Below are 27,607 nucleotides of genomic sequence, written 5' to 3' on the forward strand. Positions count from 1 at the left end.
CATAATTATTAGCTGGGCAAAATTCCCAAACACGTATTTTTTTTTTTATTTGACAAAGAACTGAGAAAAGGATGTCAATGTAGAAGCCGTCAGAGATATAAACACAGATACACATTTGTATTTGGCCTTGTGAGAAATGCAATCCCACGAGTAACTTAAATACTTGTAATTTCAAATCAGGTCTTCCCTGGTTTCTTATTATTCTTTTGTTGCTTTTCAACCTATAGGATGGGGCTGTCCTTGAACTTGGTGTTTTGATCATTCAAGTGCAACCATCAAGTTGTCTGTAATATTTAAAAACTGAGGCTTCATGGTATTTGCAAAATAATACCGCATAAATGTTTGGGCCTTGGTTTCTTTGAAATAGAGTGTTGGTTGCTTTATGAATAAAAGCATAATTTCAATTCAGGAGACTTTTTGCCTGAAGCCTATAAGACAGATGTATCTGATTAACTTTGGTGAAACTGGACTGGCCCGTTATTGTAATGTAGATGTTTTCCGGGTTGGGAGGATATTTTAAAAAGGCATGTGAGAGGGTCTTTTTTTTTTTTTTTTTTCTTAAGAGACTGAGAACACTTTTGCCACAGAAACTGCGTCTCAGACTGCTTCGTTTTTTGCACACTTTTATTTTCTAGTGGAACTTCTCCATTAGCCTGTCTGAATGCAATGCTTCACACTAACACTCGAATAGGGGATGGAACATTCTTCAAAATCCCTGGAAAGTCAGGCCTCTATGCTCTCAAAGTAAGTTGGATTGTTCTGCGTATTATATCTCTTATTACTATGTATCATGCATTTTTTCCCGACATGTGAAGGTAAACAAAATTAGATTTGGGTGAAGGGTAGAGTGACCCCTGTGCCTTTTAAATGTTTTCAGATGTCTTAAAAATGATTTCATATTCAGAATGAACAATGACATTTTTCTTTAAAGAAAACATATCTGTGGTTTCACTCTAACATATGGTAATGGAAAAATAGCTGTGGCTTCCTTAAAATTCTTGATTCTTAAAAATTGACATGGAGGAGTGCCGTGGTTCATCAGCCAAAAGTTTAAGATGATCACAGTTGCCAAAAACTGACTTAATGACCATCGGTTAATATACAGGCTTCACACCTGTTTGCCTTTTTGTCTTTTATAAAAATGAAGAAATATACCCATTCTTGAAAATTCACTGATTTAAATCAGTTATTCAAATTTAAAACCACCAGTAATCTCAGAAGTTTTACTGTTATTGTATACATGTTACATGAAAAGAATAGAGAAAATTAAAAGCTTCCGATAACTGAACCTTAATTATTTTAGTGTGATTCCCATTCTCATCTAGAATGGAAATGCTGTCTAAGGTGCAGAATTCCAGGGGACAAAAGTTGATGATTTGCAAATAGCAGCATAATTTTGAACAAACAAAATCAGTGTACCATTTGTAATAAATTTTAAAAAAACCTCACTGCTTTAATAAATGATGAATTACATTTGAAGTTCATTAATTTCCTTTTAGTTTTTTTTTTTTTTTTAAATTCAAAACTTATACCTGGCAAAGAAGCAAGGGTTCTTTCTCAGCTACTAAGCACCAGGCTCTTGTCTTATATACATTTTAGAAAACTACACAGGTTAATCAAAAGACATGCATTGTTTCAGTTGATTTTTGTAGCTACTTGAGTGTTTAAATTTATGATTAAAATTCTGAGTTGTTAAGCCATTTTCAAAAATAAGGATGAAGGAGGAATTGAAAAAAAAAATGGAAACGACATACATCCAAAAGAAACTTTGTAGAGATGTTAAAGGTTATCAAAAAAATCAGCTATGGCGATGTGCTTCTCCCAGTTATTCTCCCGCCCCCCCCTTCTAAGGAGTGATTTTTACATTAAAAAGTAAATCAGTATTGAAATTCCAAATCACAAGTGACTGTGATAATTCCCAGGACTCTGGAAGTGTTTTGAATGTTTTCAGTTGCTAGTACATCTCCATAAATCATTATTTTTAAAATAATATAGAAAGAGGAGTCGTCATGCCCAGCTGATGGAACACTGGATTTAGGCTGTGAGTCTGAATTGGATGGTACAGAGATGGCGGAGGCCAGTGCCAGTGGGGAAGGGAATGGTGAGTGTGACAAATTTCAAGATATACTCAACCTGTTCTCATAAAGATTAAATAGAATTCTAGTAACTTGCTAATTGAATACTCTACCGTTATAAATATGATTTTCTTCTAAGTTTTTACCACCTGCTTAGATTTATCATCAAACAATTCTTTTCTTTCCAGAAAAGTTAGCCTCTAAGGATACAGTTCTTTGCTTTTTGTTTAGTTTTTTTAACTGTATGGATTTCCTTGGATAGTATTCTTGAATGTTACCAGTGTATTTCTCCTGCAAGGTGAGAAAGCTATTGGAGTATATAGTGATTTTATTCTTTATAAACATTTAAAAAATATTTTTATTATAGTTGATTTATATTGTTCTGTCAATTTCTGCTGTACCGCAAAGTGACCCAGTCATACATATATATGTATTTTTCATATTATCTTTCATCATGTTCCATCACAAGTGATTAGACATAGTTCCCTGTGCTGTACAGCTGGACCACATTGCCTGTCCATTCTTAATGTAACAGTTTGCATCTATTAACCCCAAACTCCAGGTCCATCCCACTCCCTCCTCCTCCCCTTGATTTTATTCTTACATAAGTACTGAGAATGCCATTGTTTTATTTCTGATTATGCTGATTTTCCTGTGATCACAAGTAGTTTTATGATAGCTTTGTTCCTAGGTTTGTCCTTATTAAATTAAGTCCTCACAGTGAAACAGGACAAATAAGTTATGAAATGCTTTTGAAAAGTGAGCAACCTTTCTAGAATTCGAAGGGGGCATTTTCCACCTATGAATTCTGTCCATGTAGATTCATTTTTATCTTTCTCAAGACATTTGCACTTTGATTCTTTTGGTCTATGTACTGCAGTTTTGGCAATTATTTGCTCCACAAAACCTGCTATACTTTTTTTTTTTCTTTTTTAACATTACCCAGTGGTCCCGCAAGTGGCCTCAGATCATGATTTGGGAGGAAGACTGTGTCATTAAAGTCTCTGTCAGTGGACTCCTAGAAATCAGTAAATTATCTTTAAACAAACAAACCTTAAAGGATCCTTGCAGAAATATCGTATTTCAGTAATAGCCCAAAGCCATTCATTTTATTAATGGTCATAGGAGTCCCTTTGTGTTCTCACTGGCCACTCCTGCCCTTTAAACTGGTGTGCTTTTCTGATAGTCCCCTGGAGACTGATTCTGCTCCAGTCCATCTGACCTGCAGCCAGGGTGGTGAATTAACTCAGGAAACAGATTCTTGTCTTAGTAAAATCACTGAATTCGGCTTTGTAGACTTTTTTTTTTTTTTGAAACCAGCTTGCATTTAATTTGACGTCTTTAATTCTATACATTTCGAAAACTCAACTCAGAGCCCCACTATTGTTGTGGTAGTGCTGTGAATTTGGCAGGTCCTTGTGGTTAGTAAGAGAACAAAGCAGAGATGCATGATAATTTCTGGATTTCTGGAAGGGGTAGTGAATGGGGCACACCCTTCTCCATCAGTAGGATGAGCAGGATCTTACTGGGTCACTCCTTGTACTGCCTGCTTGCATGGGGACTTGCATGTGTTCTTTTCCCCTCCCCACCCGCTTTCTGTTACTGTATATCAATGTGTATATTGAGTTTCTGCTACTTGCCAAGTACAGTTCTCTACGTTATAGTTGTAGCAGGGAAAACAACAAAAAGAGACCTCTCCTACATTTTGTGTTGGTAGGGAGAAAGTAAGCAAAATAAGTATGTAAAATTTACAGCTTATTCAGTGCTGGTAAGTGATATGGAGCAAAACGAATTAAGAAGATAGGAGTGAGGAGTTCCCATTGTGGTTCAGCGGTAATGAATCTGATTAGTATCCATGAGGATGTGGGTTTCACCCCTGGCCTCACTCAGTGGGTTAAAAGATCCAGCATTGCCGTGAGCTGTGGGATGGGTTGTGGGCGCAGCTGGAATCCTAAGTTGCTGTGGCTGCAGATTGGATTTGACCCCTAGCCTGGAAACTACCATATGCTACAGGTGTGGCCCTACAAGTTGAAAAAGAAAGAGTGAGAAAGGAGGGTACATTTGAGGAAATACCTGAGGGAGTGAGAGAGCTTGTGTTTGATGGGAGAGAGTTCTAGGTAAAAGAAGCAACAATTTCAATGACCTTGAGGCAGGAGAGTGCCTGGACTAATCCAGAAACATCCAGAGACCAGTGTGGTTGGAGTCCAGAGTGAACAAGGGAGAGAAGATGGTCAGATACAAGGTCAGGGAAGTTATGGGGCCAGATTATATAGTGCGTTGGCATTGGCTTTTGTTTTGAGTGAGATATTCAACCGTTGTAGGGTTTTGAGCTAAAAAGACAATGTTGTCACTTAGTGCTTAGTAGGATCACTAAGTACAGAAAACTATGTATTGAAGAACAAGGGCAAAAGCAGGGAGATCAGTCAGAACTATGTTGGTGTAATCTAGATAAGAGGTGATGGTGGTTTGGATATGATGGAAAGTAATTGGATTCTGAATGTGTGTGTGTGTGTGTCTACCCAACAGGAACTGCTGAAATTGGTATGGTTGTGAAATAGAGAAAGGAGCTGGAGATAATTCCAAAGGTGATTGTCAGCAAATAGAAGCACAGTCTTGTCTTTAACTTAGATGGAAAGTCTGTAAGAGAATCACTTTGGGGTGGGAGTTGTTGATGGGGGGCTCGGTTTTGGACGTATTAAACATGAGACTCATTTTTCATCATCCAAGTAAATATGTTGTATGATTGGATTTTTCCATCTTTAATTTATGGGAAAGACCTTTCTGGAGATATACATTTGGAAGTGGTCAGTTTATAGATGATATTTAAAGACAAAAAAACTGGATGAGATCACCAAGGAATTGAAGGTAAATAGAAAAAAGAAAGCGGCCCAAAGAATGAGCTCAGTTTTGAAATTTAAGAGGTAGGAGAGATTATAGGAGCCAGCAAATGAGACTGAGGATAAATGGACAGGGGAATATGCTGTCTCTCCTGAGAACCAAGTGAAGAAAGTGTTTGTGGGGAGGAAGTGACTCAAATGTGTCAAATGCTTTTGATGTGTCAACTTACAATGAAGACTAAGAAAAAAAAACGTTGGATTTAGCTTTGTGAGGTTATTGGTGAACTTGGCAATGACTATTTTTTGTCCAATGATGAGACTACAAGCTTGAATGGAGCGTGTTCAAGAGAATGAGAAGACAGAAAGTGGAGGACCTCAGGTGTAGATAATTCTTGCAAGGATTTTGAGGTAAAGGGAAGGAGTGAAATGGGAAAATGGCTGGAAGAGAAATTGGAATAAAAGGAAGTTTTCTTGAATATGAGAGGTAAATATTAGAATAATCATGTACAGATGGGAAAAATCCAGTTGAGGAAGAGAATTTGATGAGGAGGAGGGCGACCTGTTGCCGTGTGCTTGATTAAAGGAGAGGGAATGAGACTGATTAAATAGATGAAGAGATTGGCTCTATTTAGGAGTATTGACCGGTGCTGTAAGGAAGCAGTAGGAAAAATCAGGGTATTTGGACAGAAATGAAAGTAAGTGAGTGCATGTGGGAGGGGCTATGGAAGTTTGCTTCTTATTACTCCATTTTTCTCAGTGAAAGAGGAAACAAGTTCATCAGCTGAAGTCAAGGATGGGAAGGCAGCTTTGTAGATCTAAGGAGAAGATAGAAAATGTTTGTCTAGAGTTCAACAGCAGTAAGGACACTCCTAAGGTTCCTAGTCCTGAATTTAACATGAGACCAGTCAGTGTGGTTATACATTTTTTCTACAGTCATGTCCATGACCACTGTATGCATGTACAGAGTTGGGATTTTCCCAGGTGTGAATGATGAAGCCAGAGAGGGATGCAAGAGTAGAGGGTGCATGGAATGGCGTGTTAAGATCAATCTGCATAGAATTTAAGCTGGTTGTGAAGGTAAGCAAAGACACAACTGCCAGAGAGATGGTGTGGAGGAGGAGGTAGAGATCTCCTTTGGGTGGAAGGATTGTTTGCGTTGGTATTCTAGAGAAAATGAGTTAGAAGGATAGGTGACATGAGAGTGGAATGCATGAAATTGAGTTTAGGGTTACAGTCTGGGATGTATGTCTGAGATGAGAAGAAAGAGGGAGGCTGGGTTAAAGGCTATCACGAATGGGTAGGCAGGGTGTGTGCTCTTCAGAGTGGCCTGGCTGAGGTGGCCATCAGTGGCTGAAATTCAGCAGCCCGTCCTTTGCCCAGCTTAGTGTCATGGGATGGAGCAGGGTCTACCTGAAGGAAATGTTGTCATTTCTTATTTGCAGCATGATGTTGTAAAGGCTGGTAGTGGCCCTGCCATGAGATATTAGAAATTACCTGTGTGGATATGGAAATGTTCACCTGTGATAAAACTAGCATTGAAAGGGTATGACATTTAGGGCCAAAAATCTTCCAGAAATGAAAGGGAATAACCTAGGAGTTGGTGGATAATTAAATTAAGGGGGAGTAGTTGGTGCCATAGTCTGTTGACATGAGATACAATGCTGGAGGCACCTAAGGATTGGGGTGGGGGGTGGGAGATAGAAGTCACCTGTCCCATTTCCAGGCCCAGCAGTACAAGATGTGTGGAAAAGAAACAGGCTACTCCCTGAGAGGGTTCCAGGGGACGTGGTGTCCATAGGTGAGAGCCAGGTTTGGTACGTCAAAATGTGAGGGAGAGTGTTCAGAGAAGAGATGAAGGTTATAGGAGATTTTTCTAATGACTAATCCCGAATTTCAGAGGAAACAGTGGGAGTGTTTTAGTGGCTGGAAAGGGGTCGAGATCAGGGTGAGAGCACTTAGCCAATAATTAAACCAAAGCAGGGATAAGCAAACTCCTCTAATTTGAAATGTGAATAGCTACTTCATCAAATAACACGTACCCACACATTTCCAGCTAATGTGACCCAAACTAGATTTCCTGGCCTCTCCTTTGAAGTTGTATTAGAGAAACTGCTTTGAGGAATCACAGAAAGAATAGTAAATAGCCTATTTCCTTGACTATTCCTTGGCTTGCCCACTTTTACATCTTATTGCAAACCACAATTGCTTCTTGTAGGATAAGTATTTTTCTGCGTATAACCCATTAACCTAGCCTTAGGATACATTTTCAAACCTAGGAATTGAAAATCCATTGAGTGCTCACAATGCCTAGCCTTTGTAAGCTGTTTAACATGGATATTGTTTAACCCTCATGACATTCCTGAGTCAGTCAGTCTTGCTAGGCTCTGTCATTCTATTTGATTTAATTTTTCTATTTCTAATTTTAATTTTTGTATTCGAGTATAGTTAATTTACAGTGTTGTGTCAATTTCTGCTGTACAGCATAGTGACCCAGTCATACATATATACACATTCTTTTTCTCATATTATCTTCCATTGTGGTCTAACCCAAGAGATTGGCCATAGTTCCCTGTGCTGTACAATAGGATGTCATTGCTTATCCGTATTAAATGTAATAGTTTGCATCACTCAACCCCAAACTCCTGGTCCATCCCACTCCTTCATCTCCACCCTTGACAGCCACAAATCTGCTCTCTCTGTGAGTCTATTTCTGTTTTGTGGATAGGTTCATTTGTACCATATTTTAGATTCCACGTATAGGTGATATCATATGGTAGCTGTCTTTTTCTTTCTGACTTCACTTAGTGTGAGAATCTCTAGTTGCATCTTGTTTGTTTGGGGCTGTACCCAAAGCATGTGGAAGTTCCCAGGTCAGCAGTTGAACCTGTGCAGTAGGGTCAACCTGAGCCACAGTGGTGACATTGCCAGATCCTTAACCCACTGTGCCACAATGGAACTCCAGTTTTAATTATAATTTTTTTAACCAGTGAGGAAACAGACTTAGAGGTTAAAAGTTTAATCCAAGTGGCAAGCCCAGGTAGATGTGAGTGACACTTAAAAGCCAGGCTCAGACTACTCTGTGACTTTGCCTAGGACCATAGCCAAGAGTCACTGATGCAGTTTGACTTTCCAACATTTGTCCAACTCTATTCTGATTATAGACTTGACAAAGATGGAGTTCCCGTCATGGCTCAGTGGGTAGTGAACCTGACTAGTATCCATGAGGATGCGGGTTTGATCCCTGGCCCAACTCAATGGGTTCAGGATCTGGCCTTGCCGTGATCCATGGTGTAGGTCACAGATGTGGCTCAAATCTGGTGTTGCTGTGGCTGTGGTGAAGGCTGGCAGCTACATCTCCAATTCATCCCCTAGCCTAGAACCCTCCGTATGCCCCAGGTGCGGCCCTAAAAAGACAAAAGACAAATAAATAAATAGATAATAAATAAATAACTTGACAAAGAGGAACCACCGGTTTATTCCAAAGAAGGACTAGGCTACCACACAATTTCTTACAAATCAGTAATAAATTCTGTGAAACTGAACTGGTTGAGATGATATCCTTGCTTACTCTCTTCCTAGTATGTCATTGAACTAGAAGTTAGAATGGATATAATTTCCACACTTCTTACAGCTGTATAAATATACTTTGAAAATATAATTAGAGAAGCAAGTGGGGATGTGTGGGGTTGTGAGGACATGGGAGAAAGGGCAGGAGGGGGGAGGGGGAGGGTCCTACCATCTGTTTTTTAAATCTTTTATCCACTCCCTCCTTTGGGATGAAAGAGTGAAAAGTATTGAGGTGAATAATAACTATCAATCTGTAAGATACCCTTGTGGCAATCCAAAGAATAAGCTTCTGCTACCAGAGTTATTTCAAATTAACAAAGATCAGTTGACATTTGATGCACCACTAAAGTGAGAACACCGAGAAGTCTTTAAAAAGCAAGCACTTGGCAAAAACTGGTAACCAGAAAGAAATCTTGCAGCTTAATTCCAGTCAGTAACATTTGAGTCTTTAGGTAGAGTTGGGATAACAGTCAGTCTTTAGTCCTCTTACGGTGAGTTGGGTAGGAAATCAGATTCATTTTAAATGAGATGCCTTACCAAGAGATTTTGTTTTCAGGTTTTGTTGAAAGTTTTTACCATGTGGGAAAAATCGCATATATTATCAATTATAGAATTTACAGCATCAAAACTAGAGTCATGCATTGTTTCATTGACTCCAAAACAGTTTTTCAAGCTAATAAGAATTAAACATAAGACTCAAGAAAGTAAACTCTTCAAATTTTACAAGCTTAGCTCTGAAGAGGGAAGAGTGATTTAGGTGAATCACTTGATATATCTTTGTTGACAATCCATGACCATTTATGCCAATTCAAGTATAGATCTATGTCAGCCAAAGAAAATATTTAGAATTTTATGGGCTATTTTAGTCAGAGATTTATGGTTATGTTGGTATCTGAGTTGTTTTCTGACATAATACATTGGTATATCATGAACTTGCTCACACATAGTAAGTTGACTTGCATTGCTGGCTGCAGAACCCGTACATATTTTATATGAAATGATACCATCAGTAGATCATCTTCTTTACATTCTATTTATAGATTATTATTAACAAGAAAAGATAAGCTTCTCTTTTTGTGGCCCTGATATATTTCATGTTTAAAATTGCAAGCAACCATCCACTTCTAAAATGAGGAAACTGGAGAATGTACAGTTTTCATCCATAGAGATCAAAAAAAAGGTTCTGCTTGTTATTAACCCTAATGGCTTTCAGGGAGGAAGCAGCGCTCTAGCTGAAGAATTAGTATTTTTAAAAGTCTCTATTTAGGGAAAAAAGATTATAGAGAACACATATCCTATATTTTAGTCCTCAGATCCCAGGGTGAATAATGATTCCAACATTCGAAGAATTTTATGTGGTCCCTTTTCATTTTTCCTTATGGCCAGTTTTATAAGCAGGTCTCTGATTGTATGATTCTTGGCAGGGTCATGTTAACTTAATGAAACATTATTCAGCCCACTCTCTGTTTTCGTTGGCTCAGAGGCCCCAGTTTGAGGGGTCTTTTTTCGGAAGTGAAAAGTGCTTTAAGATGGCCTGAAGTGTGTGGCTAGGATCTCAGTTGAGACATCAATTATACCAGACGCGGAGCTTCCTGGAGGAAGTGAGGAGGGTACTAAGGAAGCTTGTGGCGCCCTAAGGGAGTAATCACATGACAGTTTATCAGTGGCAATGTTATACCAGGGGAGGGAAGGGAAAATGAGGGGACTGTGGAGCTGTGAAGGGAAGGTTTGAGAAACTTCTGAACGTGTCGCCGGATTCTGCAATGTCTCTTTTCTCCTGGTGTTATTTGTCTGGTCTTGTGAAGGCTTTTCAGGAGCTTGTCTGTGACTGCTCCCCTGTGATTTTGCAGAAGATGACACATGAGCCTTCTTTGTGTTCACAATCAATTTCTACCTGACAGCCATGCTGGAGAATCTTGTAGGAGAAGAGGGAATTCCTTCGGTGACTCTATCAGGTCCCCTGATTTTTCTTAGGTTAAGCTTATCTGCCTTTTATCCAACATCTGCATTTTTGTTAACAGCCTTGTTAGCTCGTAGAGACACCTGTTCTACCTTGGTGGGCCAGGGCAACTTAAGTGTGTGAAAATGATGTTGTTTTAGTTATACATGGAAGAAAGTACAGAGGGAAAAGAAAGCTCTTCATGGTTAGAAATGACCATTGGCAGGATATAAAACTTCCTCAGCCCACTCTTTCTCATTCTTCTTTCTTTCATCCCAGCCCACAGCTTTCACAGTTCATGAGAAATATGAGGGACTTCAGAAGTTCATGCAGGCCCAGATCATCTCTTATGCCAGCATTTTACTTAAGCAAGTCAATTAAAGTAGACATTACTTTAATAGTAAATGCCCAGAGGGATAAGAATCTCATAGCCTCCTTGATATTTGTCTCTGTGTTTTTGATAACCCTTATAGTCAAGAATTTTTTCCTTATGCTGAAATCTCTTGAGCTTTTAATTAAACCAATTTTCTCTTTTTCTGCTTTCTGATGATGAAGAACAGCTGGGCTTTGTGTGGACCCCACCCCCTTCATCTTGACTTGGCCCAGTGACTTACCCCAGCTCTTTCAAACATTACTTGCAGATACTAACTATATTCCATCTCTTTTACCCATTAAGGACCTCTTTTTCTTACATATTTCCCCTTGAACTGTGAACTTTGTTCTTGTATTAATGGATTTTGGTCACTTTTAACAGCCCAGAGTAATGGAGGAGGAAAACAAAAAGGCTTTAAGTGCAGATAAAGTGACCCATTTAAGTGTACTTCCTCTTTTTTTTTTTTTTTTTTTGGTGCTAGGAGAGAAATACTTCATAATTTAAAGATTGGAAAGAGTATGATCTCATGAGAAAAGCAAACTCCTTCTCAAATAAAACATATTCCCCCAATTACTCATCTTGACTAGTCAAATTTCTTTTCAATTGATGTGATTTGTGATTGGTGTGAAGGAGCAAAGCGCCCATGCTCTTAAAAAAAGTGAAGTTGTTTTTTTTTTTTTTAAATTGATGTCAGATAATCTATTCTTTTTTCTCTAAAGTGACAGTTTATAACCATTTCTGCAACAGTTAACCATCTGTTTAGCTAATTCCCTTTATTGTATGCTGCACTTTTCTTTTATATGTTGAAGTAATTAGTAATGGTGCCTGTGAATGAAGCACTTATGCTTCACCTATAGCAACCTTTTAATGATATTCTTCCTGTCTGCTTTTTCTGTTTCTCATTTTCTAGGTGGGTTGCTGTATTTCTGTGTAGACGTTTCAGGAACATGATGCACTGTAGAGAATCACAGATTTTGTGTAGTAGAAGAGAAATAGCTTCTAATCCTCTCCCTCCCCCTGGCAGCTTTATTGTGTTCTTGCTCCCCATAATTCTGATAGAGGAATCTGTATTGGTTCTATGGTAGAAGGGATTAGGTGGCTAAAGGCTGGTTCCTAGAGAATATCCTTTTCCTAATAAATATTCTTATTTCTAGTATGAGTTTCTCCTTTCTCATCTCAGTTTAGAAGGATATTTTTTTGGGATATCCAGAGATATTTGTATAACTAACTTGCCCTGGTGATGAGTTGGGTGCTTATTAGAAGGGATTCCAGAGCTATACCTTCAGTGTATAAACCATTCCTCCTAGTTAGCTGTGGAGATTCAGTGTCCTGTCTAGTGCAAACCAAAGTGGTAATGTACCATTTGTAGACATTGTGATGAAACTGTGAACTAGATATCCAGTTCTGGGGTATCAGATGATGGTCATGTGTAGCCATGAGATCAGCCATCCAAATCACTAAGTTGTCCTGTATGATTACATCTTGTGGAGCATGTTCTTTTTTTTTTTTTTTTTAGGGCCGCACCCGCAGCACATGGAGGTTCCCAGGCTAGGGGTCCAACTGGAGCTGTAGCCACCATCCTAAGCCAGAGCCACAGCAATGTAGGATATGAGCCACGTCTGTGACCTACACCACAGCAGCCCAGATCCTTAACCCACTGAGCGAGGCCAGGGACTGAACCCGCAACCTCATGGTTCGTAGTTGATTTGTTAACCACTGAGCCACGACGGGAACTCCAGTGTTCTTAAGACTATATATTGCTGGTATACTTATCATCTGCTTCACTGCTCCTCCTGGTTTATTTTGCTTACTTTTTTGCAGACCTCATCTGAGTAAGAAGAGGACTTCATTGGCTCAATGAAGCAGGCTATAAAATATAGTAAAACTTTCAGTTATATTGGATATATTTTATTCACAGACAATATTGTTCAAATATTATCTAATGTCAATATGTACAGTGTTTAGACCCTGTCTCCCTTGTAAGTTTCTTAGGGGAAAATGGCTCCTTCCATTATTTTCTTGCCATTATTTCTCTATTTAATTGCTTGCCTCTCACACCCTTTGAATGTTTTCTTTTAATGCAACAAGGGAAATTGTTTAAATCTAGACACCTATACCTATCTTAGAATAAGGAATGCTTTGAGAGAGGTGGTTTTCTATAGTCTGGGCCCAAACAGGATTCAGGAGTTGTCTTTTCTCTGAAAGAAATGGAGTTCTGGAATTATTTAGTTGGAGTCAAATTTGTCTGGTTGTCATTAAGTCATCTTTAACAGTTTTTGGCATGTGTTTTGTTTCTGTATATATCCCGAATATCTCATATGTGCAATTTCAAATGTAAGTATGATGCATAGAACATTTTACAATCCAAACATAAGCTTTTTTGATTATTTGCCAATCCGGGAATACTTTTGAATTACCTGCTTATTGATCTTTTAAAACCAGTTTTAGTTGCCACCACTAGGTCTTTGTAGACTTGGTTATTCTCAGGAAGAATAGTATTTTTAAGAAATCTTATGGTCTCAAAGTCTTAGTTCTTAGTCACTGTTCCCCCCACCCCCACATTTTATGCAGTTCTTGACAGGGAAGTACTCAATGAAAATTTTACAATTGAATGAATGATTACTACATAAACAATTCAGCTCCTTCTAAGACGCAGCCCTTTTTAAAAATGTGATTGAATTCTAACAGTGTGCCATGGTATTATCCCTGATATACTGTGGGCTTTTGATTTATTTTTTTATTTATAAAAATTGTATTAAGCCTATAGTGTATATAAGGATCATTTTGATAGAAAACTGTTTTTATTTGAGAGCATCTAGTTTATTCCAAAAATAGAAAGGGAGTAGAGGGAAGGAGAATCGAAAAATGAAATTGGTTAAAGGATGCCTGTCTCCCCACCCCCATTAGCCCTTTGAACCCCAGGTACCTCAGATAGCCGGTTACTTAGTGTGTGGTTTAGTGGACATATAATGATTCATATGTTTGTTGCAGTGACTGTCTTGAGCCCAGATCCTGGGCTGTTTTGTGGTTCTGCCCCCATTCAGCTCCTGCCATTTCAAGTAAGCATTGTGATTTCTAATTTTGACTTTTAAATTATACTTATTTTTTTACCATGCAAAACCTCCAAACTGTGACTTTCCTCTTAAAATAAGACCATGAATAAGGATGGCAGAAGGAAATTTATATACATTTAGTGTCAGGTCATATGACTTCTCCCTGACTTGCATAGGATGTTTTGTAGTTTGGTTTTCATATTTTCCCTAATTGACTTCAGGGTAATTTTTTTTAATTTAAAAATGTATCTTTTATGGATACTTTTCCATAATAAAAAAAACTATGCTGACTTCCCCTTCTATGAATTCCTATAAAAAACAGTAATTGACAGTTAACTTTAGAAATAGATATTTTAGATATATTTAATGAAAATCAAATTTGACCCTTTAGTTTAATAAACATTTGTAGATTAACTGCTCTGTGCCTCTCTTTGCACATAAGTAAGTCCTCAAGGTGCTGAGCCTGTGGGTGGTAAGTCAGACTCAAGTACTAGTATTGCAGAGGTTGCATCAATTCATGCGCTCAGTTCCAAGGAAACATGGGTAGGAGAGGAATAAGTCTACCTTAGGGACTGGGATAGTTGAGAAACCTTTGGGGAAGTATTTGAGTTTGGTCCATCAAGATGAGTTTGCTAGGCAGAAAGGTGGAAGAGGACAGCCAGCAGCACAACAAAATACAGCAAGTATGTGTGTTCAGAAGATGCCACTGGGTCTCAACAGGCTGGATCAGAGAGGGTGGGAGTTGGGGAGGTAACCAGAAGTGAGAGGAGAAGTAAAGACAGGGTCAAGATTATATTCTGCCTTCTCCCATCTTTGTGTCTTGGTCTGAAAGTCAAAGCCCTCGGTATGCCTGTCTGTGGTTTGGTTCTTAGTTTGGGAGGAATATCACCCTTACCTTCTCTCTAGCACCAACTTTAAAAAAAAAAATACGAACTCAATCCCAGATTTTCCAGTTCAATTGTGTTGTCAAGTTGAGTGGTGAATGAAAAAGAGGGACAACTTGGAGACTCAGAGGAAGGAGGCTGGAATCCAGTCTTGCTGAAACACAGTCACCAGTTTCTCTAGCCTGCAAGGCTGTCTCATGGTTACCTGTAATCCTCCATCTCCCTTGGATCCCAAGTCTTCTAAGAAGAACATTTTGGAGGCGGGGTTGGGGATCTGAGTGTGCATGAGAGTGGAGAGAGAGGAGCAACAACTACTGAAAAAAATCGCATTAACCCATTGAATTAAAAACTAGCAGATTAGCTTTTAACTATGTTTTCAACTTGCCTACTTTTGGCAGGCAAGCAAAACATAGATGGAAATAATATTTCTATACCCTTAAAAAAATATTTTCTTGTCTTTTGTTTGTCCAGCTATGAAAAGGGCAGGCAGTCTTATGGGGTTTCCAGGTATAAAATCCTGGTATTCATTTTGTGATGGTGCCAGTGCACAGTTAGGGGGGAGAAAAGCTCCTAGTCTGTTTGAATGCCAAGAAGATATCATTTTCTAAGCTGCTTGTCAGTGTTAGATATTTATTGGATAAAACATCTGTCCTAATTCTTCAGTTTCCTGGCTCCTGTTGTAATTTCACATACAGAGGATTTCCCCTGGTCCTTTCTTTAACATTAATTTTTCTTTGGCTTATATTTCAGAGACCAAACTCAGGCTCTTAGATAAATAGTCAGGCAACTGTTTAAAATAAGCCTTGTATTATTTATTTATGACATCTGCTAAGAAAGCTGCAAGGATAAGTAAAAGTGAAAACGGTGTTTTATCAGAATGTGAATCTGCAAGAATATATTTAACTGCTGCTCTATCTACCTAGTGAATGTTTTTTAGATTCACCCACCCTCATCAGATACATGGAAGAAGAATGAATCAAGTCAATTATATGCCCAAGTTTAGGGTCTACATTGTCCACACACACGCACAAGCACACACACACTGAAGCCTAGGGATGCATTACATTGTGTCCTACCCTTTTTTACTCTTGAATTTTTTCACTTAAAAATAAGTTTTTTTTTTTTAAATCCAAAGGAACACTCACTTATAGATTTTATTTCCTATTATACTTCCTTTACATTTCTATAATTATTTTATCAGGAATAAATAACTGGATGAAAATGGTTTTACCTCAAGAAATGGGACCAAGTCTAGAAAGAGGAAATTGGGGAGTAAAATGACTGTGTTGTAAAAGAATTCTCATGATGCTTCACTTGGGCCTAGATGGAATGTAAGAAAAGGCAAAACAGAGTTGAGTTAAAGGAAAATGAATCATCTCGAGAAAAAACTTCATAGTATTTTTTGATGCTGTTTCAGTTTTATTGTCCTGACTTCCCACTGAAATTATAAGCTGTAAACTGAACCAAATCTCTCTTTTGGAAACACTGTATGTAAATTTATGTGATTCACTATTAACACAGTGCAATAGTGAACTTAAAAAACTCTGTACAGCGTATTTGCTGATACTGAAAGAGACATCACAATACCCTGTGGCTTCCTAGTCAGGAAGAAATAGAGCAAGTTGTAATTTAGATATCTGCTATCCTTGGGGGATGACAGCTGATTGTATACTGCTTATTGTAGCAGTCAGAAAATATGGGGACATAAGGCTTTAATTACATCTCCACTGATTCAGGATTTGTTGTTTTTGATCCTGCTGCATTGAAGTTTACCTTTGAAACACTTATGAATAAAATTATTTCCTGAGAAAATTGATAAATTTGCTTAGATGCCCAGGAGGCAGAAGCATATGTTCTACAAATTCCCTAAAATCCACATACTGTATTTGGTTATCCTTCTTAACTACCATTAAGTTTCTGTTCTTCTAGGTGGAGACACTACCCTAAGAATGTGAAAGTAATAAAACGTATTTGCTAATGTACACTTGACTTCTGGCTGGGCTTACATTACATCCATTTAGGTCTGTTCACTTGGGTTTATATATCCTGTCTGATGCCTTACTCTTACCTCTCCAGTTTGTCACACTTCATAGCAGCTCCAGAACATTGAAAAGGCCATCTACATAATCAGCTCAAAAATAAATTTGTCTTTAGAATGTAAACTGATGATTATTTCTAATATCTCTTGTTAAGTAAGCTTTGGCGAAGTATTACAAATTACTCCAGTGATGACTTCAAGGAGAGAAACCAGGAGCCATGGCTTATGGAAGCAGTATTATAAAATGTTTTTTAACTAGAACATTTAGACTGTTTTAAAGGAAAATGTCATATTGTATCAAAAAGTTACCTGATCTTTAACTCAAAGACTGCTCTCACTGGGAAAATCCTTTTGCTACCTCAACCTTAATGTTTCCTGGACCAATCACTCTATTTTTTCATGTCATGGGTAAATTTCTTGTTCCCTGTGTCCTTATTAACTTCCTGTCTCAGTACCTCCAACGTGACACAAATAAATTAAACTTCTTTAGACATTAAATCTTTTGCATTAGTTCTTGGCTTTGAGACCAGATATGTTAAGTGGAAAATTATGCACCCAGCCTTGGATCCCAGCTCTGAAGTTTCTCTGGCTGTGTGACCATGGGCAAATTACTGACCCTTTCTCAGCTCTGGTTTTCTCTCTCCAATATGGAGATCATACATTTCCATCTCACAAGGAAGCTCTAAGGATGAAATGCAATCACATATCAAACTCCTGACATTAATAACAATTATTTTACCTTCCAAAAAGTGCTCATTTTGGCTTCTGGATTACTTTTTGTTATTAAAACGATTAACTTTTTTCCAAACGTTCTCTTTCATGAACCACATTTTCATTCTTAGAGAGTAGGAGCTGGAGTCTATCTAAAACAGCACTTGACACTTCCACAGACATCGGCTTCTTTTTTTTTTTTTCCTGGTTGTACCCATGGCATGTGGAAGTTCCCAGGCCAAGGATCAAACTTGAACCACAGCAGTTACCTGAGCCACAGCAGCAATGCTGGGTCCTTAACCCCCTGAGCCACCAGGGGACTCCCATAGGCTTCCATTTTTGACTAGAATAGTTTTTTATTCCTCCACCTTCCTTTAAAATTTAGATCAGAATCCTCCCCCAGTTACTGTTCCTTGGAAAATTTTCTTGGATTAGCGTGAACCCTGGTGCCCTTAAGAAATCTTATTTTGAGCTTTTACAATATGTTCTCAAGTTATTTTCTTCCGCCTAACTTCCTCTTGCCTCCTGCCTTTAGCGTATGCCTCTGTTCTGCCACTAACCGTAGTGCTTCTTCACTCTGATTTTCCAAATGACCTCCCCTCCCCTCGTGTACACAGGAAAGGCCTGTGTCTGTGCAGCTGCCAAAGTCCCTCCAGTGTTAAACCCAGTCCCCCGGGTGGAATGTTGGAAGAGGATGGATATTAGCACTGGAGCTCCAGCACAGGTGTCAACAGAGCAGAAAGTGATAGGGGGCTTGACTTCTGTAGACCAGGTGGCTGGAAAGTTTGACTGGCAAAAATGGGCAGATCATGTTATAATCTGCAGAGGATACAATTTTCTTGAAAATAATTGTCTTCGGTGGACACCAAGCATCTCAGATTTCATTTTGCCTCCTCCATGCTATGTGCCTTGGCCGGTTGGAAAGGACAAACACGCCCCCGTAGGCCACTGATTCTATAGAAATAGGAAAATCATAATTCCTCCGAGATTGGTAGATTGAAAACAATTTCATTAATTTAGGTTGTCTCTTCAGAATACTATGCATTGTCCAGTCTGTCCCTTCAGCTCCAGAAAGAACTGGCTCCCAACTCTTCAGACAGACATTGTGTTCTTTTTTATGTCCACACAATAGCCCCATGACATAAAATTACCATCAATTAGTGGGTAAGGAAATCGAGGTTTAGAGAGGTTAAATGTAACCTTGGCCACACAGTTATTAAATGATCCCATCTTTGAAATTCTTTCAAATCTAGAGACTCTTCTTTTTACTGTGCTCTTTTGCTTTATTTTCGGATTCCATTTTCAATTGGAGAAAAGCTCTGAGTGAGTTAATTATGGTGAATATAAAAAAAGGAATTCAAATTAGTAATATCATTTTCTCTCTGTTTCTAGTGTGTGCAAAGCAGGTAACTGATGAAGCATCTTCCACTCGCGAGGCGAGCCTTACCAACACTGCAGTGCAGAGCAAGCTAGTGTCTTCCTTCCAGCAGCACACCAAAAAGGCCCTCAAACAGGTAAGGTAGCTGGCATCTCTCCCTTGGCCTTCAGTTCTGCCTGCTTAAGATGAGGGAGGTTATGCAGAGAAAGTAAAATAAATAAGAACATAGTCCTCAGAAAGCCACAGAGGTGTTCCACATTCAGCTACTCCCCTAACATTCAAAACACTGACTTTAATCTGTGCTAAAAACTAGGAGCGGCTTGGCTGAGAACTCTGATGTCAGATAGAAGAGGGAAAAATGTGCTCAGAAGTATATGAAATTTATATTAAGATTGTGTGTGTATGTGATTGATGATAGACATATTGGGATTGTACACGAATTGCATATTTTGAAAAGAAGGTCTCTGTGGTCTATTTATGGCCTCTATTTATGTTTTTCTGATGGTTGACATTAGAAATAAATGTAATTTCTTTCTTGTTCTTAAAATGTGCTACGTTATACGTAAGAAAAATAGCAACCAGGACTCACTTATATCTAGACAATCCATTAGCATGTTTGGTGCTTAGTGGAGGCTAGCTTTGCAGTATCGTGCCAGTATTAGGTAAGCGGTCTTGACTTGGGTGTTTCTGTCCAGAGATGGTGGTGGGAAGCAGGCGTGGTAATGTTGGGCTTTGAGCTCTGACATACCCTGGTTTCAGTTCTTGCTCCTCACTCTGTGACTCTGGGCAAGCCACTTTCTTTCTCTGAATCTTAAATTCCTCCCCCAGAAGATGTGGAAAATAATAGTACCTTTGACCTGAGAGTGCTCTGAGAATTAGGTGAGGTGACGTATTAGAAGCCTGTTTTAGCCTGAATGCCTCGCTCAGAATCATCACTCTGTAAATGTCAGCTATTGCTCCACCCCAGAAATGCCGAAAATGCCCAGAAGAAAAAGGAAGAGATGCTTTGGTTAGAGGGGGACATTACACAATTGTAATAGTAATAGTATCAATGAATGTGAAGCTCACATATTTAACCCTGAACTCGTGGTTTTCCCTTGTTTGACTTTCCTCATATGTTTTATTTTTATCCTTCTGTGACAGCCACCTCCACTTCACCCCTTGCTGACCCTCACCCAGGCGAGGAATTGAGGTGTCATTCTAGTGATATATTTATAACAAGGAAAGAGAAACCATGTTTTTAAAGTTTAAAAAGTTTTGAAGGCCCACCCACTTGAAAAGCTACTTAATCATCACATCCAATCTGGTAAACTTAGAATGTCTACACCTCCTCCTCTAGTTCAAACAAGGAAACTTAGGAAAGAAACTTAACATTTCTGTACTGAATTCTGTTACTTATTAATAATTCTGTATTAATTGGAATTGCAGTGTTTCCATTCATAGATGTTATATTTAAGGTAGTGACAGCATTATATCCTATAGAGGTCAGATAATCTTGAGCGAGCTTGCCCTTCGTATCATTGCTCTGGTGGATGTTTAGATGCCAACGAACAAAACTGAATTCAGCATTGAGATCCTTTTTAAATTAATGGCATAAAGGATGGGTGATGGTAGGGAAGCCTGGCCAAAGGCTGATTCAGGTGGCAGATAGGATGCAGGTACTGGGATACTAACCAGGATGGAACAAAAGTTGCAAAACCAGATGCTGGTACCTGTAGATTTAAGAAACACAGATGCAGTCATAAATGAAACTCAAACTTCTGAAAAGCAGTGATTTAGAAAGTGTATACACTGAAGTCTTCCTGTGTGTGAATGTAAAGACAAACATTCAAGACTCTGTATTGTCATTTCTCATCATTTTTCACTTTCTTTATTTCAGTTTCATAGTCTTTGAACTTTTTGTTTGTTTTTTTACAATTTCTAAAACATTACATAACTGAGTCAGTGGGGTATTTTTGTTTTGTTGTGCTTTAGAAAATATGTTCAAGGGAAGTGCCACTTCCTTGATTAGGGTCTAAGCCTTGTTTTAAGAAACCTGTCCTGTATGTTTCTTAATGTCCTAACAGAGCTATTTATTAATTTCTTAAAACTTCCTTTTGTACAACCAAGTAACAGATTACTCAGATAATATGGAACAATTTAATAGTAGATATGTTAATGTTTGATTAATAATCAAAATTCATATTGGAAATACATTTGAAAGAAAAGCTGTTCTTGCAGAATTTTGCCCAGATTCCCTGTAATTGCTGAATTTCTTAAGACAGCATTTCAAAAATTGACTGAACTTGTGGCATTTTAAATTGTAGCAACCTCAGCAAATCGGCAGTTTTCTTTTCTTTTTTATAGTTGAATGGCTGTGACCATGTAGAATTCTTTATGTGTCTATATATCCACATATTTCAATGTATATGTGTTCTGTGGTTGTGAATATGTCTTGTGTGTATGCATATAGAGACAAATCATAATCTCATGAAGGTTACGGCCAGCTGAATGACCCTAATAACAGTTACATTAGCTGTCATTTGCTTTTCTGAATTCTAGACATTATGCTCTGCATTTAATAGGCACTATGCCGTTTAGTCCTCATATACATCTTTTAAAGTAATCCTTTAAAATATTTTTCAAATGAGAAGCCAGAGGAGCTTCTGCCCACAAGATTTAGAAAACTTGCTCAAGATTGGCCAGTGAGTAAATCTGGGAGATGACATTTGAACTCAGAATCACAGTTGTAGGTCCTGCCCTCTTAACCAATAGTTCCTTTCAGCATATGCTATATAATAGAACAGATGAATTTTTGACATTATCCACAGAAATCTACATTCTTGAGAATTTGTATAATGGAAGGAAAGCAATATAGCATAGTCATTAAGAATATTATTTCCCGGGAGTTCTTGTGGTGGCTCAGTGGTAACAAATCCAACTTGTATCCATGAGGATGCCGGTTTAATTCCTGGCCTCACTCAGTAGGTTAAGGATCTGGCATTGCCTTGAGCTGCAGTGTAGGTTGCAGACATGCCTCAGATCTAGCATTGCTGTGGCTGTGGCATGGGCTAGCAGCTACAACTCCTCTTGAGCCCCTAGCCTGAGAACTTTCCTATGCCACGGGTGTGGTCCTAAAAAGACACACAAACAAAAAGAATATTATTTCCTAGGAGTCCCCATTATGGCACAATGGGGTAAGGATCTGGTGTTGCTGCAGCTGTGGCATAGGTTGCAGGTGCAGCTCAGATTCGATCCCTGAATCTGATCCCTGCAGATTTGCTGAGGTTGCTACAATTTAAAATCCCTGGCCTCAGAACTTCCATATGTGATGGGTATGGCCTATGGCTGAAAAAGAAAAAATAAATAATAAAAAGAATATTATTTCCCAACAAAGACTGCTCATGTTCAGTATTACCATGTATTAAAGGGAGGAACTCAAATACATTAGCTTTTGTCATTTTACTGAAGTACATTCTGAGTCAGTAGGGCTTAGTAATTCAACTATACATTGTCCAGTGTAAATTCTTAGAAGTAGGCAAAAAAACCAGAAACAAACCCCGGTAGCCATAAGCTATTAAGTAACATAAGCATAGGTATTGTGAAAAAAAATAATTTAAAACAAATCTCATGTAAAATAAGCCAGGCATAATTTCCTAACTCTGAAGCCCCACCCCAATCCAAAGCAAGTTCTTACAGAGGATGGATGCTTTTCCTTTGCACTGCTGTTGGTTGCAGTGTAATTACAGGCTGGACAACATGGAGGCTATAATGCCTTTTGGCTATTGGCATAGAGCATTCTCATTGCTTCAAATATTTGGATCGTTTTAATTTTTTCTAATTATCACATTAGTTAACATCATATGTTGGGTATAATTGCATGAGTAATATATTGTTATTTCAGTAGTTATTTTTCTGAATAGGATATTCACATATGCATATTCAGAAACCTCTGAAGAATAGCAGATTGTTGATTACCGTGTTCCCTGTTGTCTTTCTGCCTAGTATTTTAGCTGTCATGATCCTAAAAATTGTGAAATGATTAGCTTTTGAGTTTCAAGGAAGAATAATTAAGAAGAATTAAATCTTGGAAGTTTCTAAACAGAAGAATTAAAAGATCAAAAAGGGATGGGGTCTGTTTTGGGAAGTAACATGGTAGAGAACAGAACCTTTCTGTGTTGTTTCTGTTGGTTTCTTTGACTTCATTATTAATTTAGGGTGGTGGAATTTATTCATGAAGTTGCAGATCCTTTTCCCTCTTCGTATTGCAAAGCAGACATATCCCTGGGTATTTTGCTTTTGCTTTATATGTTTGACCAATACTGTGAAATTCAAAAGGTTATGTTGCATGATAGCACTTTCTGGATGTGGGTGTTGACATTTAGCGTACTAGCAACAATGCCTGTTTTTGGTGGCTGACAGAGCCAGCTGTTTCATATGTGTGTATTTCTCATCATTTTAGCATTCACAGCATGCGGTATTTTCAGATTTTTCAGAAAGGGCTTATTGCATCCGGTGCATTCTTAAGTTACATTGTTGGTATTCTTTATTAAAACAAGGGAGGTATTACTTATTTATGCAAATTCCAAGTTAACATAGAAGCCTCTGGTTTTAGATCTTATTTTATTTTTCTTTGGAGTGGAAATTATTTTCACAGTTATCTCAAACTTTGTTTTAAAAATAAAATGTTCCTCTAAAGGTTTTCCGTCTCTTTTTACAAGAAACTATTGTGATACATGTCTGGAGGATGGCATGCTTGCTCAGCATCTTCTGATTTCTTTCTTTTCTCTTAAAGCTAGAATTGTAATTTTTTTTAAACTTATCTCGAGAGAGTATTTATTTATTTTAATTGTTATTTCCCCAATACAAATTTTTTTTTCTGTACAGCATGGTGACCCAGTTACATATACATGTGTACGTTATTTTATCTCCCATTATCATGCTTCATCATAAGTGACTAGACATATTTCTCAGTGCTACACAGCAGGATCTCATTGTTAATCCATTACAAAAGCAATAGTTTGCATCTATTAATCCCAAACTCCCAATCCATCCCACTCCCTCCCCCTCCCCTTGGCAACCACAAGTCTGTTCTCCAAGTCCATAATTTGATGTGTGGTAATGATATTTACTTTCCTACAACTTGAGCTCTGTTATTTTGGTTTCATTTAATAAGTTTATTTTCAAGTCTAAGCCTGTAAATTTCTTTAATATTGAATAATATTTGGAAGTATTAAACTTGGCAAGTTCAGTGCATTCTGTGTAGTTTGGGCATGAGGTCATTATCCATGTGGGCAGCTTGAAGGTACAGCCCTTTAGAGTAGACTGACTTTACATTTGCCATCTGCTTATTTATTTCAGTTTCCATATTGCTTCTTTTCTAGTTTTGAAATTAGGGTTTAAAATTGTTCCATAAGATGTTCCATTGGCACTCCAATGAAATATCCTGGAGGTTGGAAGTACTTCCGGGATATCCTCTTCCAAAAATAAATCTACACTAATATAGTAAGACTTAGAATGTCAATGTCAAAGCAAAAACATGTTACAGATGGATCAACAGGGCTACCACTAACAAGTTAAAACCTTTGGTGTGGAATAGAAAAAGCCATCCCCTCCCCAGTTTGTCACAACAAATAAATCTCCCTTTTCCGCATATCCATGTGCAAAGCAAATCTTCCTGAGCATCTAAGTGGCCTTCCTAATCCTATTTTCTTAATCTGTTACATGGAGGTATATTTTCCTGGCTGGGGTCCCCAAAATTAGGTAATTACAAGGTAAATTGCATTTAACTTCAATTATATTTGTAGTGTAAAATAGGAATTTTCTTGTTCTCTTGAAATTTTAGTTAAAGCTCAAAGTTAAAAACAGTGGGATGCAGGTGTGCCCTGTTGTGAAGGGGGTGCTAGACATAGCCTCAAAGGAGGCCAGATGGCTATTGGCCATACCCCCCAAAGCCTATATAAAAAAAAATAGCTCCATGGAGTTCCTATTTAAAATGTCTTAATGTCTTATTGTCTCTGTTTTACAGGGACATTTACCCAAGTAATTTCCCAGCATTACTCAGCTAGTTAAATCTTTCTCTGACTCTCCAGTCTTGTACCTCATAGTCGTTAAGATAACTCTGCAGCATCCGCTGTTCCTCTACAAGTGAGCACATTAGAAGGGGTGGGGGGTTAAAACCTCTCTTGGGCAGTGATCAGGCTCATTTACTGGGGAGGTAAGGAACATTGGGAATGGTGTTTAGAAGGTACTGAAAATTGGTGCCCTCGAGCTGAATTTGGCTCAGAATCCTCTTTGTTTTGTCTGGAACATTGTTTAAAACAAGAAAACTCACCTAAAAATTCAGTTGTGTTTTCTTGAGTATTGCTACCACCTCTAAAGGGCTATGTATGTGCCTTCCCTCTCATCAGCCTCCCCTGGGTCATTGGCTTCCCCCAGCCAGTGTGCTCTGAAAAGTATTGCACATATGTCAGGAGATTGTGAGAAGGAGACACACAGCCATGGTTGAGTGGCTGATGTGCTCATAGTTGCAGAAGTGTAGCTGCATAACCAAAGCCAACTAACCAACCAAACCATGAACAACCAGGTCCTTTATTTGCAGAGTTCAGGCCCTGCACTGAGGCATCACTGTACTACCTGCCTCATGGACATAATAGGTACTAGCGTTCTCGTGTGTGTGTGGAGCCAGCCCAAACCACCCCAGAATCTGTTGAGTCCATATTGTTTTTTTCCCCTCCATCCTCATTTTGATCTGCTTAGAGGCTATCTCCAGTGCCCATGGTCAAATAAATCCTGCTTTCTAGAAAGGGAATTGGAATCTTGAAGGTGGCTTAAAATGACTTAGCCTGAAAGGGCTATGGATCTAGTAAATGTGATCAAGATGCCGCCGAGACAGCTGAGTTCTGATACTTCTGAGTTTACCTAGGAGCCTGCTGCTTTCCCATGATGACCAGCATCAGAGTACAAAGACTTCCCAATTTTTCCTGATTTCATCCTAGCCATGTTATTTGGGAGTAAAATAGAAAGCTTGTTTTTAGGAGTAAAGCAAAAAAGTGTGTATATTTTTAATACACTTAAAACAATGATGTAAATGGTAGGCATAATTTTAATTACCTACAGGCACATAGTGTCGCATCTCAGTATTTTAAAAAAATATTGTTTCATGAAATATTGTTCAAATTTCTGAGTTGGAAATACATATTCAAAAAAAAAAAAAAAACCACTGTGACCATTAAAATGGGCTCAATAAGCATTCCTTTATCCCTACTTTGGCCCTAGCTTGCCTCTTTAAAATTCAAAATAGATGTGGGTTTTTCTTTTATTATATTATTTATATCATAGTTTATTTCTGTATAGCTACTGATTTTTCTAGAGTCTTCTCAGCTCTAAAAATTGAGGACAAAATTTTTGTTACTTTATTATTTACCGCAAATGCTGTAAAAAGGCATATCATCTTTGACTTTATGATTCCAGCTTGTAAGCCTCCTATTATTTCATCTCTTTTTTTTTTCTTAATGAACATTTTCCAAAATATTACCTCCCCACCCTGACATAAAATGAATAGACGCCTATTTGGATTGCCAAGGGAAGAGGTTGAAGTCTATGATGGATAGATGCCTACAAACTAATCACACTTTATATAGGCTTTAATTGTTTTGTGAAGTCTTACATAGTAGGCAAAGATGGGCTTAATTGTAATTTAAGGTACTGCGCTGCCTTATTCTCTTTTATTATTGGATTGATAGGTTAATGTCTATGAAGTGCTTGGAGTTCTTAACACAGGGCTAGAGAGATTTATGCAATTATGTACACACCTTGTTGAAGGAAAGGAGAAATGTCATAAATATTTTATAGCACACATGCTCTTGTTAGGTATATTATTTACAGCAAGCTTAGGTGAGGAGGATAGCATCTTATTTATCCTTATGTCCCCTGTACCCACCCCCACCCCACCTCAGAGCTTGGAATTTTGTAAAAGCTCAATAAGTGTAAGAATTGAAGGGAAAAGGTTTCCTGTTATTATTAGCAATAGTATCATTTATAATAGATTTCCCAATCCACTTGCCTTTCCATCTGATTCTCTCATTTAAATGATATTTAATTTTTCACATCTGTGATTATGTGATTGCTAAATCTTGGGATCAACAAGTTGAACATTCAGCTAAAACCCTTTGCAAATAAAATGGTGTCGTTTCTGTCAGCAGGAAATATACAGTCAATGCAGTATTTCAGGAGATTGTGACAACTCTTGGTCAAAGAACATTAATCAAGTAACTGAGATGTTATAAAATTGGTAAAAATTCCACAGAAACCAGGAATTTAAAAGTTTGAGACTGTCCATGGTCAGCGTTTTAACCTTTGGAGGAGTTTTAGCCTTCCTCGAACTGTGAATGTAACGTCTCTTCACTTGTGTGTGCTTAAGACCCTTTTTATTACAGGTAATTTTCTGCGTAAAATGATCAGCTAGATAAGCTGTATTTCAAAACTTTTCAGTGTCTTTTTATTCTATTATCATCATCATGGTTGATTCATTTACGAAACACAAAGCACTCCCATTTGGAGAGATTTATTCTCATATCAATTTTTCTCCCCCCTCTGGATTTGCCAGAATGCCATCATGTTCGTGTTCTGAAGGTTAATGCCCAAAGTCAAGCAGACAGAAGCCAAGTGCTGCAAGGTTTCCAAGATTAGGACTGATTCCCTTCACAGAAATAAATGATTCCTGCCATGTTCAGTGATTTTGTGCCGCGCTCCCCACGGCTGAGTGAGTGCA

At 38.2% G+C, this 27,607-nt stretch overlaps 1 protein-coding gene across 7 annotated transcripts in view; it reads left to right on the forward strand.

Moving 5' to 3' along the window:
* ASXL3 (ASXL transcriptional regulator 3) overlaps positions 1–27,607 on the forward strand; it is a 188,673-nt gene that overhangs the window by 69,336 nt on the left and 91,730 nt on the right. For 6 of the 7 annotated variants that reach the window (XM_084964436.1, XM_084964442.1, XM_084964437.1 and 3 more), the window contains 3 exons: positions 636–744; positions 1,996–2,101; positions 18,870–18,991. In XM_084964436.1, the coding sequence (XP_084820562.1) occupies positions 667–744; positions 1,996–2,101; positions 18,870–18,991 (306 nt within the window). In that variant the 5' untranslated portion in view covers positions 636–666. Of the gene's footprint in view, positions 1–635; positions 745–1,995; positions 2,102–13,782; positions 13,851–18,869; positions 18,992–27,607 lie in introns of those variants that run through there. The other variant, XM_084964441.1, reaches the window with a different exon arrangement.

This window comes from Sus scrofa, chromosome 6, assembly GCF_054392235.1.
Source record: "Sus scrofa isolate SSC_HxYL_T2T_F1_AM1 chromosome 6, Sscrofa_HxYL_maternal_Yorkshire_Landrace_v2.0, whole genome shotgun sequence".
Lineage (NCBI taxonomy): Eukaryota > Metazoa > Chordata > Mammalia > Artiodactyla > Suidae > Sus > Sus scrofa.